At 41.0% G+C, this 17,914-nt stretch overlaps 1 protein-coding gene across 14 annotated transcripts in view; it reads right to left on the bottom strand.

Annotated features, from left to right (window-relative positions):
• The window catches only part of si:zfos-588f8.1, a 94,346-nt gene that overhangs the window by 43,182 nt on the left and 33,250 nt on the right, over positions 1-17,914 (bottom strand). For all 14 annotated transcript variants that reach the window (XM_060941186.1, XM_060941197.1, XM_060941184.1 and 11 more), the window contains exons 2-3: positions 16,275-17,171; positions 1,052-1,146 (exon numbers count right to left, since the gene is read on the bottom strand). In XM_060941186.1, the coding sequence (XP_060797169.1) occupies positions 1,052-1,146; positions 16,275-17,111 (932 nt within the window). In that variant the 5' untranslated portion in view covers positions 17,112-17,171. The remainder of the gene's footprint in view (positions 1-1,051; positions 1,147-16,274; positions 17,172-17,914) is intronic.

The raw sequence follows: 17,914 nt of genomic DNA, 5'->3' as shown, positions 1-17,914 counted from the left end.
AAGCGCCCGTTGGACCCAGCGTGACCCGTTTTCCCCTCCTCGATAAAAGCAGCTCGCTGTGAGTCTGCACTGGATCTAATCTCTGTCTGACTCCATGCAAGTGTGTTTAATTATCACGGTCTCTGCTGCAATGGAAAAAACGAGAGTGCAGCAGCAGTAAGCCCAAAAAAGAAAGCCGTTACGTAGACCCAAAAAGAAACCACTAATGACTACAAAGAATGAACAATTGTTGACTTTGGCAAAACACTTCCCGCTTAATGGTTATAGATTAATACGGTTTTGAGAGTTCACTTCTAAAATATTGCTTGTGGTATCTTATACATTGACAGTTTTCATTCGAGGTAGCCTTCTGCCACGTGATGGTTAATGGCGTTGCAGCTGTACATGTATTGATTTGTATGAAAGAAATCATAGCAAAATGCTGGCATTCCCATGCATGACCACAGCTGAACTTTTGAACATACTGGTCAATCTGTTACGTTGTTTTCAAACACCCCCATCCACCGTACGCAAACCTAAAATCAAGAGATCTGATGTGTAAACTGACCTTTCTAAGAGCCGATAAAGGTTCAAACTCTCAAGGAGCTGGTGAGTTCTAAAAACTCACATTTATGAGTAAAAGATGCTATTATTGTACTAATAAGGTCTAAAATAATGGCCAGATGATGATCATCCTCCGAACCTGATCAGAAAGGTAAAGCGCAGCACGGCTGGTTTAACTTAAGCGGAACCATCACCCGAGTCTAGAACAGTTCCTTATTTCTACTCATGCACACTCTCTTAGGGTTAAGAGAGGAAATGACACATGATTTTGCTCTGACGTGCATAATAACCACACATGCACTTCAAAACTTTCTTTCCCATACTGTTCTGCTTCATGTGTTGTGGGCCACCTTGTAGAGTTTAGTTCTGACCTTAATCGAACACATCTGGCTCAAATACACAGAGGCTGAAGAATTAAAACAGCCTGCTTAACTGAATGAGTGGATGTGCTGCTAATGACTTCACACATTTGAACAAACAATTCAAAACAGATGCAACAAAAACTCACCCCCGGACCACTCCGCTCTCCAGGTAGTTGACTTGTATGAACTTGCCGAAGCGGCTGGAGTTGTTGTTGTGGGCTGTCTTTGCGTTGCCGAATGCCTAAACAAAACAGATGAAAGGGTGGGATGGGTGAAAAAAAAAAAAAAAAAAAAAGGAACAGATCATATTTCTAGGAAAACAAGCCTGTTCTCATTTCTGACAATTTTAGGGATTCTGGGAGGCTTTAAGTTTCTTCCCTTTTTAAAAATTAAAAAAAAAAAAAAAAAAAAAAAAATTTTCCCCACAGTACTGGGCGATAACTGATAAATGTAACGTCTTCTCAGTACCTGAGGCTTTCTTTGCAAATTTCCATTACTAAGCAGTGCAGAAAATAACAGGAGGTTTGGTGGAACAATGTGTCTAGATACACTAAATCAGTTCCACAAACATGTAGGTAAGGAAAAAACTGATTTTTCTGGGGGGTGGGGTGGGAATAAAGAGCTGTCATTACAGAAACGATATCAGAAGGAGTCCAATTTGCAGCTGCACTATCAGAACTGATGTTATAGCAAAATCTATCAACACTGATCAATCAGATTCAAGATTTCCACAAACGCCTGTCAGAATACATCTGAAATGCAAAGCTTTAACCTGAACGCTAACATTTTTTGAAAGCAACAGCAGTAACAATGAAAGCGAGTCAAAGCTAGAGTATGGGAAAATTATGACCCAAAAAATGCAGTGCAAAGATAACAGAGTAACATCAACATCCTAATCAAGATCTTAAGCATCTCTGCTTCTGAGAAAGAACAGATATGGAGATTCAGACAAGGTTTTATCTGGTTTATTCTTTTTCTACTAATAAAATCTCAGTCATGTGTACAAGTATTTATTTTTGCATCATAGTGGTTTATTAACAAGCAAGAACATGTCCGCAATAAACACGCATTTGAAAAATTTAATAAAATGAGAGGACCTCAAAAAAATAGATAAAGAACTGTTCAGTATCAGGGCTGTTTTAAAAGATTATCATCAGGGTTCATGCTTCTGCACCAATCAGCACAGAGTTTTGCAAGAGCTCTCAAAGTAAATTCAGAGCCAATCATCAAAAGACACTTGGACATGGGGGATACATAGGCTGAACTTACAGCCACGTGAGGCTGGAAGTGGTGGGAAGAGACAGTATATGCTGGAGGGGCCCTATTTTTGAGGGCAGGAGAGAGAGAGAGAGACAGACACACACACACACTGACATCGAGTCAGGGTGTGATTAACGAGGCATTCGGTGCTCTGAACTCACCCAGTTAATGCCAACCTCAGCCAGTGGGCTTAAAGGCATGAATAGTGTTCACTGTTTACTGAGCACAAGAAACTAAATGAAAAAAGGACAAAGTGATCCGGGTGCATCCCAAATAGGGCTGCTAGTGTTCCAAACACCAGCCAAAATGGGAACGTGGGTTGCTTTTCATGCAGCCATTTTGAGGAGAAGCCATACATACACTGATTAAGATTCCATGCACTGAGCCCTCAACCTGTATCTTAGCACAAAGATATTTGGTCTCAAAAGTGCACAGGTTTTAAAGGCACATGGGCAACTGCTATAATTCTCTCTCTCTCACACACAATTAGATCATGAAAGTTCATTTTTTCATAATTTTTCAATAAAAGTAAATTTTCATATTCTAAAGAAGAAAGAAGCCTGTGGTCACCTGCACACTCAAGCACAGTGAAATTCATCCTCTGCGTTTAACCCATCTGAAGCAGTGAACACATGCATGCATAGCTGCCCACACATACCCAGAGCAGTGGGCAGCTATGCTCCAGTGCCCAGGGAGCAGTTGGGGGTTAGGTGCTTTGCTCAAGGGCACTTCAGCTAAGGCTGTCCCCATGTTAACTTAAACCACAAAGTCTTTGGACTGTGGGGGAAACCCACACAGACACGGGGAGAAAATGCAAATTCCACACAGAAAGGCCCCCCCGTCAGCAACTGGGCTCAAACCCAGAACCTTCTTGCTGTGAGGTGACTGCGCTAACCACTATGCCACCGTGCCGCCCAGCCTTTTCAGCAATGATCATCTGTAGCTTATGTTTTTATATTCATTAAAGTGAAATATCAAGCCTTTGTTTTAATTCTGATTATGGCTTATAGTTCATGAAAATCAGAAATCCAGCACCTCAAATTATTTGAATATTTCCCAAGATCAAATCAAAAAAGGCTTTGCAAAGACACAAAATGTCCAACTTCTAAAACGAATGGTCATTTATACACTCAGCGCTTAGTTGGGGCTCCTTTACCATGAATTACTGCATCAGTACAGCATGGCATGGAGGTGATCAGCCTGTCTCACTGCTGAGGTGTTACTGAAGCCAAGACTGCTTTGATAGTGGCCTTCAGCTCATCTATGTTTGGGCAGGGTGTTTACCTTACTCCTGACAATACTCCATAGATTCTCTATGGGGTTCAGGTCAGATGAATCGGCTGGCTAAATCAATCAAGCACCGTAATATGGTCAGTAAACCATTTTTGTAGTAGTTTTGGCACTGTGGGCAGGTGCCAAGTCCTGCTGGAAAAGAAAATCAGCATCTCCATAAAGCTTGTCAGCAGATGGAAGCATGAAAGTGCTCTAAAATCTCCTGGTAGACAGCTGTGTTAACTTTTGACTTAACACACAGTGGTCCAACACCAGAAGAGGACCTGGCACCCCAAATCACAGACTGCAGAAACTTCACACTGGACTTCAAACACCTTGGATTCTGTGCCTCTCCACTCTTCCTCTAGGACCTTGATTTCCAAATGAAATGCAAAAAAATTTATTTTCATCTGAAAAGAACACTTCGGACCACTGCGCAACAGTCCAGTTCTTTCTTTCCTTAGACCAGGGAAAACACTTCTGACGTTGTCTCTGGTTCAGGAGTGACTTGATATTAGGAATGTGACAGCTGTAGCCCCTTTCCTGAAGATGTATTTGCGTGGTGGCTCTTGATGCACTGACACCAGCCTCAGTCCACTCCTTGTGAAGCTCTCCCAAGTTCTTGAATCAACTTTTCTTGACAATCCTCTGAAAGCTGCAGTCATCCCTGTTGCTTGTGCACCTTTTCCAGCAGGCTTTTTCAGCAATGACCTCCTGTGGCTTACCCTCCTTGTAGAGGGTGTTGATCATCATCTTCTGGACAACTGTCAAGTCAGCAGTCTTCCCCACAATTGTGGTTGCATGTACTGAACTAGACCGAAAGATGCATGGTATTTACACTTTTACTCAAATGCAAAATTAAACGTTTAATAATTTGATACTGGATTTCTGATTTTCATTAGCTACAAGCTCATTATGAAAAAAATTCACGATATTCTAATTTGAGATGCACTAGTACATGCACTTCTGGATACTGATTATTATAAGCCGTCACACTGATGTCAAGCTTGTGAAGGAGTTTCATGCTCCAATTGTCCCTTTCAAAAAAAAAAAAAGGGGGAAAAATAAATGTACATGTCAACAATTTTAATGATTCAGTACAAAACTAATTTGCTGAAACCAGTCAACCGCATTTTATTATTATTATTATTTTTTTTTTTCTTCAGTGGACTGCTAGCCTCCTGGGCCTCTCTCCTGGCCTGGGATGGCTTCACTGGTCATCCCAGCCCATTGTCAGGAGATCAAGAGTTTGAATCCCAGCAATGCCACAATCCTCTGTGGCCAGGAGCCAAGGGAGCAAATCTGGCATGTTCTCTCCTGTCAATCATAGTGACACTACCCAATCATGAGTGTCCGTGAGCTCTTGTACACAGAAGAGGGTGGATACCTGCACAAGCAGCAGTTTGAAAAGATATGCTTGGTTAGCTTCACGTGTCTTAAAGGAAGCAAGTTTTAGCCTCTTAGCCTTCACCGCCTCCAGGTGGTAACTGCTACATGATAGAGTCTGGCAAGTGATAAAATTGGAAGTGGGGAGGAAATAAATAAATAAATAAATAAATAAAAATAGCAAAGCAGCTTGTAAGCCTACATTTCCAAACTCTACAGTGCCCTCCACAATTATTGGCACCCCTCATAAAGTTTAGTAAAAAGGGTTTGGGGTGGGGGGAGAAGAATCTGCCTTTTAGTGAAGTAGCTTCATCTCACTGAGATGAGAAAAATCCAAACTAATTCAAAAATTTATTCAGAGAAAAACAAGTCTCAAGAAAATTATTTTCAACAAAAACGTGCCACACTTACTGGCACCCCTGGAAATTATAATGAACATAGTCTAACTGAAGCATGTCGCCTATTTAAATTGTACATTGAGTTGATTGGAGTGTGTAGGAACTTTCAAGTTGGAATCCATGACTTCATTATTAACTGGGGTACAAATATGAAGTGACACAGACATCAAATTCCCTTAGTCATCCATCAACATGGGAAAGATGAGAGAACACAACCTAAATAAGGAAGAAGTATGTAGACCTTAAGTCAGGAAATGGTTATTTAACCCCCCCCTCCCCCCCCCCTTCCTACTCAGCCCTCTCAGTTAAATCGCAAACATGAGCATCCGATACGCGAGATGCGCTACAACATTGACTGGAACCGTGTTCTGATGTAACAAAAATGGAGCTTTTAGGCAATAAATGCTCAAGGTGGGTTTGGTGTAAAAAGAAGGATGACCATAATGAAAAGAACTACTGTAAATCCAACTGTATCCCAGTAAACTTGGAAGTTCTGTGATGTTTTGGGGCCGTTTTTTCCTCCAAAGGCCTTGGAAACCTAGTTAGGATACATGACATCATTGACGCTATGAAACCCCAGGACATTTTATATTAAAATCTGGCTACCTCTGCCAAGAAACTACAACTGGGCCATTATAAGCTCTTCCAGCAGGACAGTGATCTGAAGCATATATAAAAATCAACACTGGTCAACTGACCACAGAATCAAGCTTCTGCCATGGTCATCTCAGTCCCCTGACCCGAACCCCATTGAAAACCTGTGGGGTGAGCTGAAGAGGAGAGTGCACAAGAGAGGCCTGAGGCCCATGGATGATCTGGGGAGATTGTGTAAAGAGGAACAGTCTCAGATGTATTCTCCAACCGTATAAAACGTTAAAGGATTTGTGTCAATGGCAAGCAAAATAGTGGGAAAACCCCAAAAACATCTAGCTAACCTCTACACTGAAAAGCTGAGGAGGAAATCTACAAGAATAGTGGCACTGTTTTCATCTTTTTTTTTTTTTTTTTAGCCAATTTGAGCTTCTGAAGCCTGGGAGGGGCTATATGGCCCCTCTGGCTAAAAGTGTATTTAAAAAATCTTTTATTCCAAATGCCATTAGCATTCTTAACTCAAAGTGAGTGATCCACAGACACTGATAACTGCCATTTGTTTTTTTTTAAACTTCATTTTATTCCATTCTGCACAACCCTCTGTGTTTGTTGTATGTGTTACTGTTTGTCAAGTTGTGTTGTTTGCATGTTATATGTAATGGTGGATTAAAAATTGTCCACCAAGGTGGAAAAATTAAGATTTATTCTATTCTAACTGCTGCATGTGTTTTTGTTAAAATTATTTCTTGAATTTTTCTCCAAATAAAGCTCAATTTTTTAGTGCAAGATGAAGCGACTTCACCAAAAGGTGGATTTTTCCCAACACTTTATACTAATCTTCACAACGGACGCCAACAACTGTGGCAGGCTCTGTGTGTGATCCATTTCCATTTACAGCTATACAGCATTAAGTTTTAGCTACACGAGTTTATGATTCTCGGCTTGCAAATGCTGGAATTTCTCTCATTTATATTTTGTGTAAGTTCTGTCAACAGCCTGAAACAAACAGGTCTAGTCAGACTTCTGAATGCAGCAGAGAAATTATTCAGATTCTAACATGCCCTAGCACAGTGACTGGCTGTAAGACAAAGGAGTATGAAGAAGTGACTATGCTTACCTGAAAGGGAATGCATAGTCTTCATTTCGCAACACCCACAGAAATGTGGAGGCATAAGGGGTGGGATAAATCCAAAGAGTAAAAACATTTATTTTGGTAATAATGAATGAATAATAGGTCTGTCTGACTCTTGGATCTTTATTAGCTGTAGATCTCCTTAATTAAGCAGAACCTGGAAATGTTAAAAGGAAGTCTGAACACACACGCCTGTGCTGTGTCTTTTTTTTTTTCCCCCTGCACTTCATTTGCTTTGGGTTGCACGTCTTATTCTGTGGTTATCTCTGTGAAACAGCCTTTGGCTATGGAAACAAGCTAAGTTAAACTTATTACTGGCTCTACATAAAGTGGAACAACTGACGACCAAAGCCAAAAGAAAGGCAGACTGGGGTATAATCTAAAACTACAGACAGACTTCATGTCCGCACTTGATAATCCACTCCAGATATCCACAAATACAAAATGTGGCATGCAGTAATAAAGGTCCTATTATCAAATAGAAGCACTAAGTGGAGAGCTGTCTTGCCTGCAAAGAACACAGAGGAATTCACGATTGTTAACTGTAGCTCTTTTTATATTCAGCCTTGGAGTTCAGTCACAATCACACAATCATTATTTCATCTCCGCCAATCTGAAGCAGCTTGTGTGACTTCTCTATCTTCTAGGAATTCCCCAACATTAGCTCAGAGGTCAACGCTTCAGTGATGAACACAGTTCATTTGTGTTACTGTGTACAGGCGCTAATTAAGCTGGCTGTTTGATAATAGGGCTGTATGCTTAGTCAATTAGATGGTGGAAACAGGCCTAGAATTCAAAAGTACAGTTCTAGCATCCAAAAATAAATATGTATGGCATTTAGGAAAGAGTAGTTTTAACATGGGGAAATAATTTTGCATGTACATTATGCAGCCAAAAAAAAAAAAGCCCACACGCAAAAGGAAAAGGGATCCCCCTGCCCAAGAAGCTCTCACCTATGCTGACAACAGCTGAGAAAAGGTTACGTGACAAAGATTAGGGTGAAAGACATTGGGAGAAGTGGTACTGAGGTGACAAACAGGCTAATGTACCTATAGATATCTATAAAACTACAGATATCGTTTTCAGCTCCCCCCCAGTACTCATGAGGAGTGGCATACTCGCTCTCCTCATTAATCACAAGCGACAATAACCAATCATGTGAGCTCATGCATATGGTGGTGGGCAGATATCAGTTTCCTCAGAGCATGTTACACTGCTCCTAAATTTGCCTGAGCAGCAGTTCGAAACCATGCAGTCAGCTGGCATCATGTGCCTTGGAGGAAGGACTTGATAGCCTTCACCCTCTGGAGCTGGTAGCCTTCATGTGATGGAGAGCTGTCTAACAGGTGAGAATTGGTCATGACTAAATTTGGGGGGGGGGGGGGGAGTAAATCAAATCAATCAATCAATCAATCAATCGAACAAATTTGGGAAGCACCCATCACACCATCCAGCAGCAACTGGATCAACAGCTGAAGAGGTGTTTTTTGCACGGGTCACCAGAAATGGAAGAAATGTCCATTACCCACAGCTACTTCAGCTTAAATTTGCCCACACTTGCAAAAGGAGGAGGGAGAGAAAGAAAAGCAGCAGCCTACAGGTGATGTGCCTTTTGCATATTCTCCCACACGGCCACATACTCGGGTCATACCTTACATACAACCAAATATACTGGAAGCCCACAGATATTACAATGGTTTGAGAGAGAATAAAAAGTTCAATTCTGGGGACTTCCTGAGGAACAATGAGTCTTTGAGCCATTAAGGAGAGATGAATAGCAGCTACCACTTCCTGTTGCAGAAAAGAGTTCTGCTTCCTGTCAGATCAGACACCGAACTGTAGGAAGTTTCTGTCTGCATTAAACACTGGGCTGTGGTGGAAAATAAAATGTACTTCTATACAAATTTATAAGCTCACTAATCCATTTGAGAGGCTTTGCAGAAGGTCACAGAAATAAGTTCTAGACTTTTATACAAAGTCTCACACACTGTTGCATGTAAAATGCATAAAAGCATTAATTATGTGCTTTGACAAAGGGGGGGGGGGGGGGGGGGGGAATAAAACTAGTTGGTATGTTGAAATGACGATGGTTTTCCTGAGGTTATTCTCTTCTAGAGCATTGTGTAAGCTGTGTAAGCTATGTAGAGACCACGATAAAAGCAGACCTTTAACAGAGAAATACTGAATAAAGAGGAACCAGTCTAACCTGTCTGTACACTGCTTTGGGATCTGTGGGTGGCTTTTTTTTTTAATTCAGAAAGATTCCTAAAAACTGTAGCAGCAAAAAACAGACCAAGAGTGTAGTGATCTAATGATGACGGAGTCAGCTCATAGCTAGAAATACTGCACAAATGAACAAAACTTCACAATAACTGTGTGGATGTGGAAGAAGATATTTAAAAAGAAATAGTTCCTTGGGAATTTATTTCTTAAGCCAAAATAAATTTGTTACTGATTACTTATTTGTGGTCCTAAGATCCAACCAGCTGTGGTCCTGTTTCCACCAAGTGAAGTGTCCGATTGCGCAACGATCTCGCGTATGAATAAACTGCCAAGATTTGACGCGAGCAATTCCATGTAAATGTCAACCTCACCATGCAAAAATAAAGCAACATGTAATACATCAAAACCACTCCCAGAGATATCACCTAGGCCTGTATTTTACAGATGTGAATAAGTTGAACCAATTTGTAACCAACCTAATATGTCACTGTCAGTCTTTCTTTCTTATAATGTAAAACCCAAGCTAAAATCAACTTTGATCATGTACAATTCTATATTATTGCCACAAGCCACAGAAATGTATGCTAAAATCCACAAAACAGCAAAACAATAGCCATCCTAAATATTATTTAAGAACTTTGATAGTTTTAGCTGATATTTACAGAGTTTTTCAAAGGGTTATGGTGGTTAAATTGCTGATTTTCTAAACATATGCCATGTCTATTTCAGACGCGTCACATCCGTAACGGAATTTCGTCACATCCATAACGCTGACTTTTCCTTCCGAAACTCTGCATGAAATACAAAATATTTTAAACAAAGATTTTTTAATATTCACCTTGGACCCCTCTATCAAATGGATATCTCCATTTCGACATTAGGTTTACAATTTCACAGAGTTTGATAAAAATGTACAGTCACCCAAGAAAAGTGATCCTTTTTCTGTCACATCCATAACGCATCTTTTATTGGCATTTTCTGGCATGCCCTAGATGTACTATGGGAATTGTTCTTGTTCTATCACTTCTCCAGTATGGTACAGCCTTAAAATATGCAACACCTGTTTAAATACTGGGAGACAATAAAACATGCACTGGGTCATTTGTTGCCATTTTGAGTTCAAGTGTCACGTTCATAACGCTGGAATTGCTCACCTTTAACAAAGGCTTGCTTTGAGGCCCAGACAGATGGCCAAGCAGTTCTGATTGGCTGCAGACTTGGCAGTCATTTACTTGATTAATATGCTAAAACAGAAGGTCATTGAGGACGGAGAGAAAGAGATGGGCTACAGAAAGCCTCAGATATTCTAGAGTGTCTTTATATAAATCAACTGACTTTAGTATTTGTTCAGCAAAGTTTGCAGGTATTAGTACTTTGGCCACAGCTGACTGCGGTGCTACATTTGTTAAGACCGACAACAATAACAAGACCGCGAAAGGTCGCCATTTTTAAGCGATGAGAAGTAGCAGCTGTACAAACGCGAAGTCATCCATTATTATTGTTGTTGTTGCTTCCGCATTGTTTTTGCTTCGATATTCGCGCCAAGGTTTATGCAAACGTAGCAACGTAACTGACGTATACAGCGACGTAATGACGTATACAGCGACGTAATGACGTGTCTTCTCTTAGCACTGCGAGCGATGGAAAAGCAAACTGGTTCTCAGCTGGTTCGCAAGTTGAACGAGTTGTGAACCAGCACCAGCCCCGGAACTGATTTGGTGGAAAAGGGGTAATTGTTAGAAATGCAATAAACTCCAAGTGTCATGCTGTTACATGAAAATAATCAACTTTACAGTAGTATAACAAAGTGGCGTTCCTCATTCCTAATACCACCACCCCCATGTTGATCATTTTCCTATGACGGCACATCACGATAGTTTTTATTCCTCTTGGACCAAAAAGACTTAGTCAGCGACTTTTCACGTTTCCTTATTTATAAAAAAAAAAAAATTCCCATTTATAGTTGCATTTAATGAAAAGTTTGTTCCTGTTCTCACTTGCATTATTGCAGATAAACAGCTGTTCCCTCACCAGTCTCTTTTTAATAAGAAAAAAAAACCCACCTTGTCATGATACTGGGAAACCATGGAAAAGCTTAAACTCCTTTGACACCTTCAAGACAGTTTCAGCTTTACCACTGACTGTTATAAAGTGTGGGACACTGAAGACTCCTTCGATAAATGCTAAATAAACGTCTTCTAGAAAACCTCACCATGTCAATGACTTAAGTAACTTCTGTTTCATAATACAATTATTTCTAAAACTTTGTGCATTCATATAAACCCATGATTTGTGGCTGCACTGTCAGAGCTGCCATTATAGAACACCACCTTCTTAATCAGAATCCAGCGCCGCCGTGTCCATCAGTGTCCCTAACTGAATAAACCCTCTCCGGGTCACTCCGTGGTGTAGTATTCGTCTAAGGCTAAGAGTTTACAAGTTAGTGACAGATACCATGAAAGTTGTGACGTTGAGTTGAATGATTAATCAATTAACCACTAAACCAAAAGTGCTACCAAAAAAAAAAAGTCTTTAAACTGACATGTTCCTGTCACTGCATGTAAAGCCTCGTTTTATAACCACCATGTCTGCAACCTGATACTGTGCTGAAGCAAGAAGACAAAAGCTTTGTAAATAGTTTAACTCTACAGGAGACGGACTTCGCATTCCCATATATTTCCACTGTATCCTGAAGATCTGGCCATTTAGATCCCAAATTCAACTCCTCTCTCACAGTTTATATGCAAAGCACATGCAAGCAAACTATTTTAAATGTGATTAAGCACAGACATGAAACAACATTCCTTAGCTATAATTAGATTTCAGTGTTTGATGTGTAATGCATAAAATTATTACAACTAAAGAGAAAAAAAGTGTTACTCTGTAATTGAGTCACATTGTAAATGTCTGAAATGCACAGCACATTACAGCAGCAGCCATTTCATGGCATGTAAGGCTCTCTTAATGTGGAATTCTCTCACAGCTTTTCACATGCTGAGCAGCCAAAAACATGATTTCATGTTGGACTCAAGCTGCCTGCGCATTTAAATACTGAGGCTGGTTCTGTTTCTACTGAACGGTTTCATAGGCCTTTTCTGCCTACAAACCACAAGCAAGGAGGAAGTAGCAAGCTAAAACCGAGCCTGTAGAGGGACGATGACCATGCTGACAGAAGGGAAAAGGACGTCTAGTTCTGCCTAAACCACGAGCAGAGTGATTCTTCAAAGGGGATCTCAGTCAGCATCTTCTTTCACATGGATATTCTAAAAAGGAACTATGCTCTGTGGTGTATTGCGAAAGAGAGAAAAGAGAAACTCGAGTTAAAAGTGAACGGAGCAGCCGTTCTTACTGAGAGTTGCAACTGTCACTGTTGATAGCGTCTGACCAACATGTTTCTAAATCCTCAATCATAAATCTAGGGTTATCGATTTTCACAGCATGATAACCTAATCTCAAAATATACTGGTTTAGTTTCACTGTATTAATTGACGTGAAAATGAAAGGAGTATTTTTATCAGAGTTTCTCAGCACATCGACGTATACAAAACTATTAAAAGTAACTAGACTGCATTTCCGCAGTGAAAATGCAGAAGTGTGCTTGCTGAGCTGTAGCAGAACAGCTAGCATGCTAAAAGCTAACAGACCAACATGCTATTTGTTAAAATTCTAACACTAAGGCTAATATGCTGACAGCTATCATGCTAACAACTAACATGCTAATGGCTAGTATGTTAACTTTTAGCATGCTAACATGCGGAGGGTGACATTCTAACAACTAACAGTTAGCATGCCAACATGCTCAGGCAAACTCGCTAACAAACATGCAAACTCCGCATGCTACCATGCTAATCTTAACATGTTAACAGCTCTCATGATAACATGCTAATGGTGAACATGCTAACAACTCGCGAGCTAACAGCAGGCATGATATCGTAATGGGTAACATGCCAACAACTAGCATGGTAACATGTGAATGCTTATATGCTAATCGCTATCATGTGTGCGCGCGTGTAAGTATTCCTAATAAAGTGGCCATTGAGTTGAAGTTGATTTGCTGTCAGTCTCAAATGAGCAGATCCTTGCCAAATGCATCACCACCTATGGGGGAAGGGATGACGCAGTCAAGCTTCCATTGATTAGCGAAATGGATGGATAAAAGGCAAGACAAAGACGAGTGCAGGTCAGAACCGATATCATGTGTGTGATGGGTGATTTGGCCTGAAGTGCCATATGAAGTTTGGTGGATGTGTGGTGAAGTTTTACTGAGCAAAACTCCATTCATTTGAATGGGGCCAAAAATCAATGGAAGCCTATGGAGGTAAAAAGAGATGCGTGAAAACCAAGGAAAAGATGAGTGCAGGTCTCAGATGAGGGGATGGATCTGTGCAGGGACTTGGCCTGAGGCATCAAGTGAAGTTTGGTCACTTGGTTAAAAAAAATTGATGGAGAGTGAAAGTTCTCATCTCATTATCTCTAGCCGCTTTATCCTGTTCTAGTGATGACCTGGCGACTTGTCCAGGGTGTACCCCGCCTTTCGCCCATAGTCAGCTGGGATAGGCTCCAGCTTGCCTGCAAGAGTGAAAGTTTTTCTTCTGAAACACCATTAATTTTCAATGGGGCCAAAAATCAATGCAAGCCTATGGAGGAAAAAGGGATGAGCAAAAAGAAAGGAAAAAAAATATATATACACACGAATGCGGGTCAGAACCGATTGCATGTATGTGTCGGGGGAGTTGGCCTGAAGTATCACATGCAGTTTGGTGCATCTGCGATGGAGCATGTCTGAGTAGGACGATTCGATTCATGAGCCCTATTCATTCTCTATGGGAAAAAAAACAAAAGAAAAAACGACAAGAACAAGAGAACGGGCGCATTGATCCAAAAGCTGTATACAAGCACACTACACCACTTCGGGCCAGACATCTCAGAGTTGGAACGGTGTATCTTGAACGCCCTAGGAGGAGTAGTGGATCCAAAAAACGTGTTGGAATAAGGCAGAATAAGTAAACTTAAGAATAACACACTAAAGATTAAATCCCGTTCTTTCTTAAAATGTATTGGGGAACAACTTTACAAGAAAAGTTCTTACATGGCTCTTATCAGTTGAAAGAGAAAGCAGCTCAACCTCAAATGAGATGAATTTCACTCAGTTTAAAATCTCAGATTTATGTATCAAACATGCTGCAATTTACAATAAACTGGCACTACGTGGCATTTTAATACACTGGGAGGTTGATACAGAATATGATAGTTGCAAATGTCAGTGTAAATATTGATAAAAGCATTTTAATAATAAATTTTTCTAAAAATAAATTTCATTTACTTCCAAAAAATCAAATCAAAAGTCCTTCCCACGCAATGTGGTGCACAGGGCAATGCTGATCTCCATTTCCATAGCCCTCGGCCTCTCTCTTATTACATAGCCAGGGTTACAGTAGAGGGCTAGTCCTCTGGTAACAACGAGCGTTTGACTCCACACTCACATCTGTATTGCAGCATGCCTTGCCAGACAGCAGTAGGTACCATTTTTTTGATGGTCTTAAAAGGTAAAGCAAATTCAGCCGAGCAAACTGCATTGCGTTTTCATGCCCAGCCTGGGCTGCATGGAAAAGCAACCACGTGAGTGAGAACCATATGGTAAAGCTGTCATGTCCAACACGAACATGAAGGACAGAGTGCAAGGTCATGATGGTTATGGCAATGACATGTTTTGGGCTGAATGGATGATCACTATTCTTAGTAATACAAAGCAAAGCTGTTACATAAGCAGTAACAGACGCACAATCTAATAAAGTTGTAATTTATCCTGCCTTTATAATTAGATTTGGTCTCCAAGTGCAAATTACAGTTCATCACTAAACATACCAGGCCTGCTGCCTGCCGTTGCCAAGTATCAAATTCAATCCTGTTTTTCCAAATCAATATACAGGCAGACAAAAGGAAAGTGCAGCTTTGTAGAGCCAAAACAGATCCAGACATCTTTCTCGGGGTGGACAAATCAATAAAACTCAGATGTTGGAGCTATTGACTGTTTTATTCATACTTTTCTACTGAAAAAAACAAACAAACAAACAAAAAAAACCCCCTACAATTCAACTGAAACGTGTCATGTGAAGGCAGAAGACAACTTGCTGACTTTTTGCAGTGATGCAAACAAGCTATATGTTACTTAAACATTGCAAGAGGAGGATAAGCACAATATAAATGTAGCTGGCTAGTTATTTATGACTTTAGTGCATGTCAAATCAAATCAATGTGGCAGCTGACAGCATCAAGTAGACAAAGTAGTATTTCTTTACTTTTAAATTGATTTATGTGGTATATACACAACTATTTGCTTTAAATCAATATATCAATTTCTTCATTTAACACTGTACAGTTTGCTTTTTGAGAAGGTAAATATGATAAAGATAAAAATCACCCATATCACCAACAATGGCTGGCTAGATTGTTGGCAGCAAAAGAAACCTGGAGGCATGGATATGTTCCCCATTTTGTAGTTTGAAAATTCCCACTTTTGAGTCAAACTGAATGTATTTTTACCTGCCTGGTGGGCTAGCTAATGAATTTTTGGTACAGAATCCAAAGCACTCGTTATTGAAAATTTTGGTCTCGGACAACGATACAAATCTACACAAGCAATAAAAAGAGATGCCAAAGTCAATCCTCAGGGTTTCTAAGCATACATTTTTGGTCTGTACCTGCTCCCAGCATACCTAGAAGTTGTCTTAAGCCTAGGTCACAACCGGACGTACGATTTTTTGGCTGTGCGATTTTTGGCGTTTCCCCAAATCGCTGCGTTTTTTTTTGTTCGTGGAGAAAGATGCACGTTGGCTGTAAGTTTGTCTCGCAACCTTAAAAAAACGTAAGCGCCCGTAGAGTTTGTTTGACATGACAAAGAACCTCTGCGGCCGGTCTACGGCTCGAAAATCAGCACATCACACTCCGTGCGTTTCACGCGCGCCCTCCATGCGTTTCTTGCACGTAGACCGGCCGTAGGAGCACGTACGGCCAGTTGTGACCGAGGCTTTAGCAGGTGTTTGGATCTAGAACACAGCCCCCCCCCAAAAAAAAAAGTGTTACATAATTTCATAAATTCAATCCTACCTCCAGGACAGGTCCCGCTCCCAGAATGGTCCTCTCCACCCCGCTGGCATATCCTTTTTGACTCAGAGCAGTCAGGCAGTGGATCAGGAAGTTAGTGCTTTGCGTTTTGCCCGAGCCGCTCTCTCCAGATATAACAATGCACTGGTTGATCCTCTTGCGCAGCATAGTGTAATACGAGACGTCTGCAATGGCAAAAATATGGGGTTCCAGTTTGCCCAGCTGATGGTTCTCATACATCTTGACATACTTGGGATTGTAGATTGGAAGGAACTTGAAAGGGTTAATGGCAACAAGGATGCTGCCAGCATACGTGTAGATCTTCTTCTTTTGGAAACGGCTGCGCAGGTTGGCCAGGATAGTGTCCTCATTGAGGACAGGAAGGTTGCACAGGTCATTGAAGTCCTCATGGCGGGGAGGCAGAAAGCCTCGGGTGACCAGGTGTTGAGCGTCCTGTTCTCTACCAACAGTAGGAAGATGAGCATAGCAGATGGTGCCATCTCGATTGCGTTCCTGCAGGATAAAGTAGAATCCCTCACTCTGCGCGTGCTCCTCCTGAGCTTTCCTGGGCCACAGTAAAACCCTGTGTACCGGCAAGTCTGTGGCCTCCAGAACCCACTCCTCCCCTCCGCTCTCCTTCACCTCAGCCAATACGTAGCGTTTCGCTGCATCCAGACCCAGAGTGGAAGCAGCGTCCTGGATGACGATGGCTGCTGTGGCCTCCTTACGCACTCTGAGCATGCAGCATGGTGCCGTCTCCAAGGAGAGGCGGGGGTAGATTTGAAGAACGTAGGCTCGGCCATCTTGGCTAGCTGTGCCCTCGCCATCTGTGACACTCATTCTGACTCTGGATGAGTTGTTTCAGCATTACGCACAGCCTTCCCACTCAGCATCTAGCACCTGGGCAAAATAAAATGCATTTTAATAAAAAGGTACCATTGCTCAGCATGGTTTAGCTGAAACTTCAACATGCATGGGCTTGGAGAAGAAAAGGGGGGGGGGGACCTGTATATAGCAGCAATGAAACTTACTTTGCCCCCGTCATAGCTACATGTCTGGACAATCACAAACTTGTCAACACAAGACACCAGAATGTGCTGTTTTGTAAGTTTACAGAAAATGTTACACTGCTAACCTTAGCCATAACTAGAGGGAAGATACCATTCTGTCACATTTGGGAATTATGATTGGGAAGACAGCCTTGATGTACAGGATCCTGCAAGGCTCTGTTGCATTCAGCACTTTACCTGCTTCTGCAAGTTAAAACTTCATTTGCAAGTAAACAAAGCAACAACCTCACTTAGTAACTAAGCATACTGTTCCATACCGAGCAAAAAAATTTTGCGCTCAAGTACACAGACAAAAATCTCTAAAATCACGAGACAGATTACAATCTTAATTATAGCAAATTTTGAAGTTGTCAATATAAGAATTGAATATTCATTAATGCCTTAATTTCAAGCAGACAAAACTGCAACAGTCCCCAAAACACTAATGTTAGATGGCTAAAGTTTTTGAAATGCTGTTTCGAGAATGTGACCAAGACAAAGGGAATGAATGAACGAACAAAACAAACAAACAAAACAAACAAACAAACAAAGATAGGAGGATAATACACAGTTGCATGAAGATACAAAGTTTAT

The sequence above is a fragment of the Neoarius graeffei genome, chromosome 15, assembly GCF_027579695.1.
Source record: "Neoarius graeffei isolate fNeoGra1 chromosome 15, fNeoGra1.pri, whole genome shotgun sequence".
Classification (NCBI taxonomy): domain Eukaryota; kingdom Metazoa; phylum Chordata; class Actinopteri; order Siluriformes; family Ariidae; genus Neoarius; species Neoarius graeffei.
The sequence above is the reverse complement of the archived record's forward strand: the minus strand, read 5'-3'. Positions and strand labels throughout refer to the sequence as shown.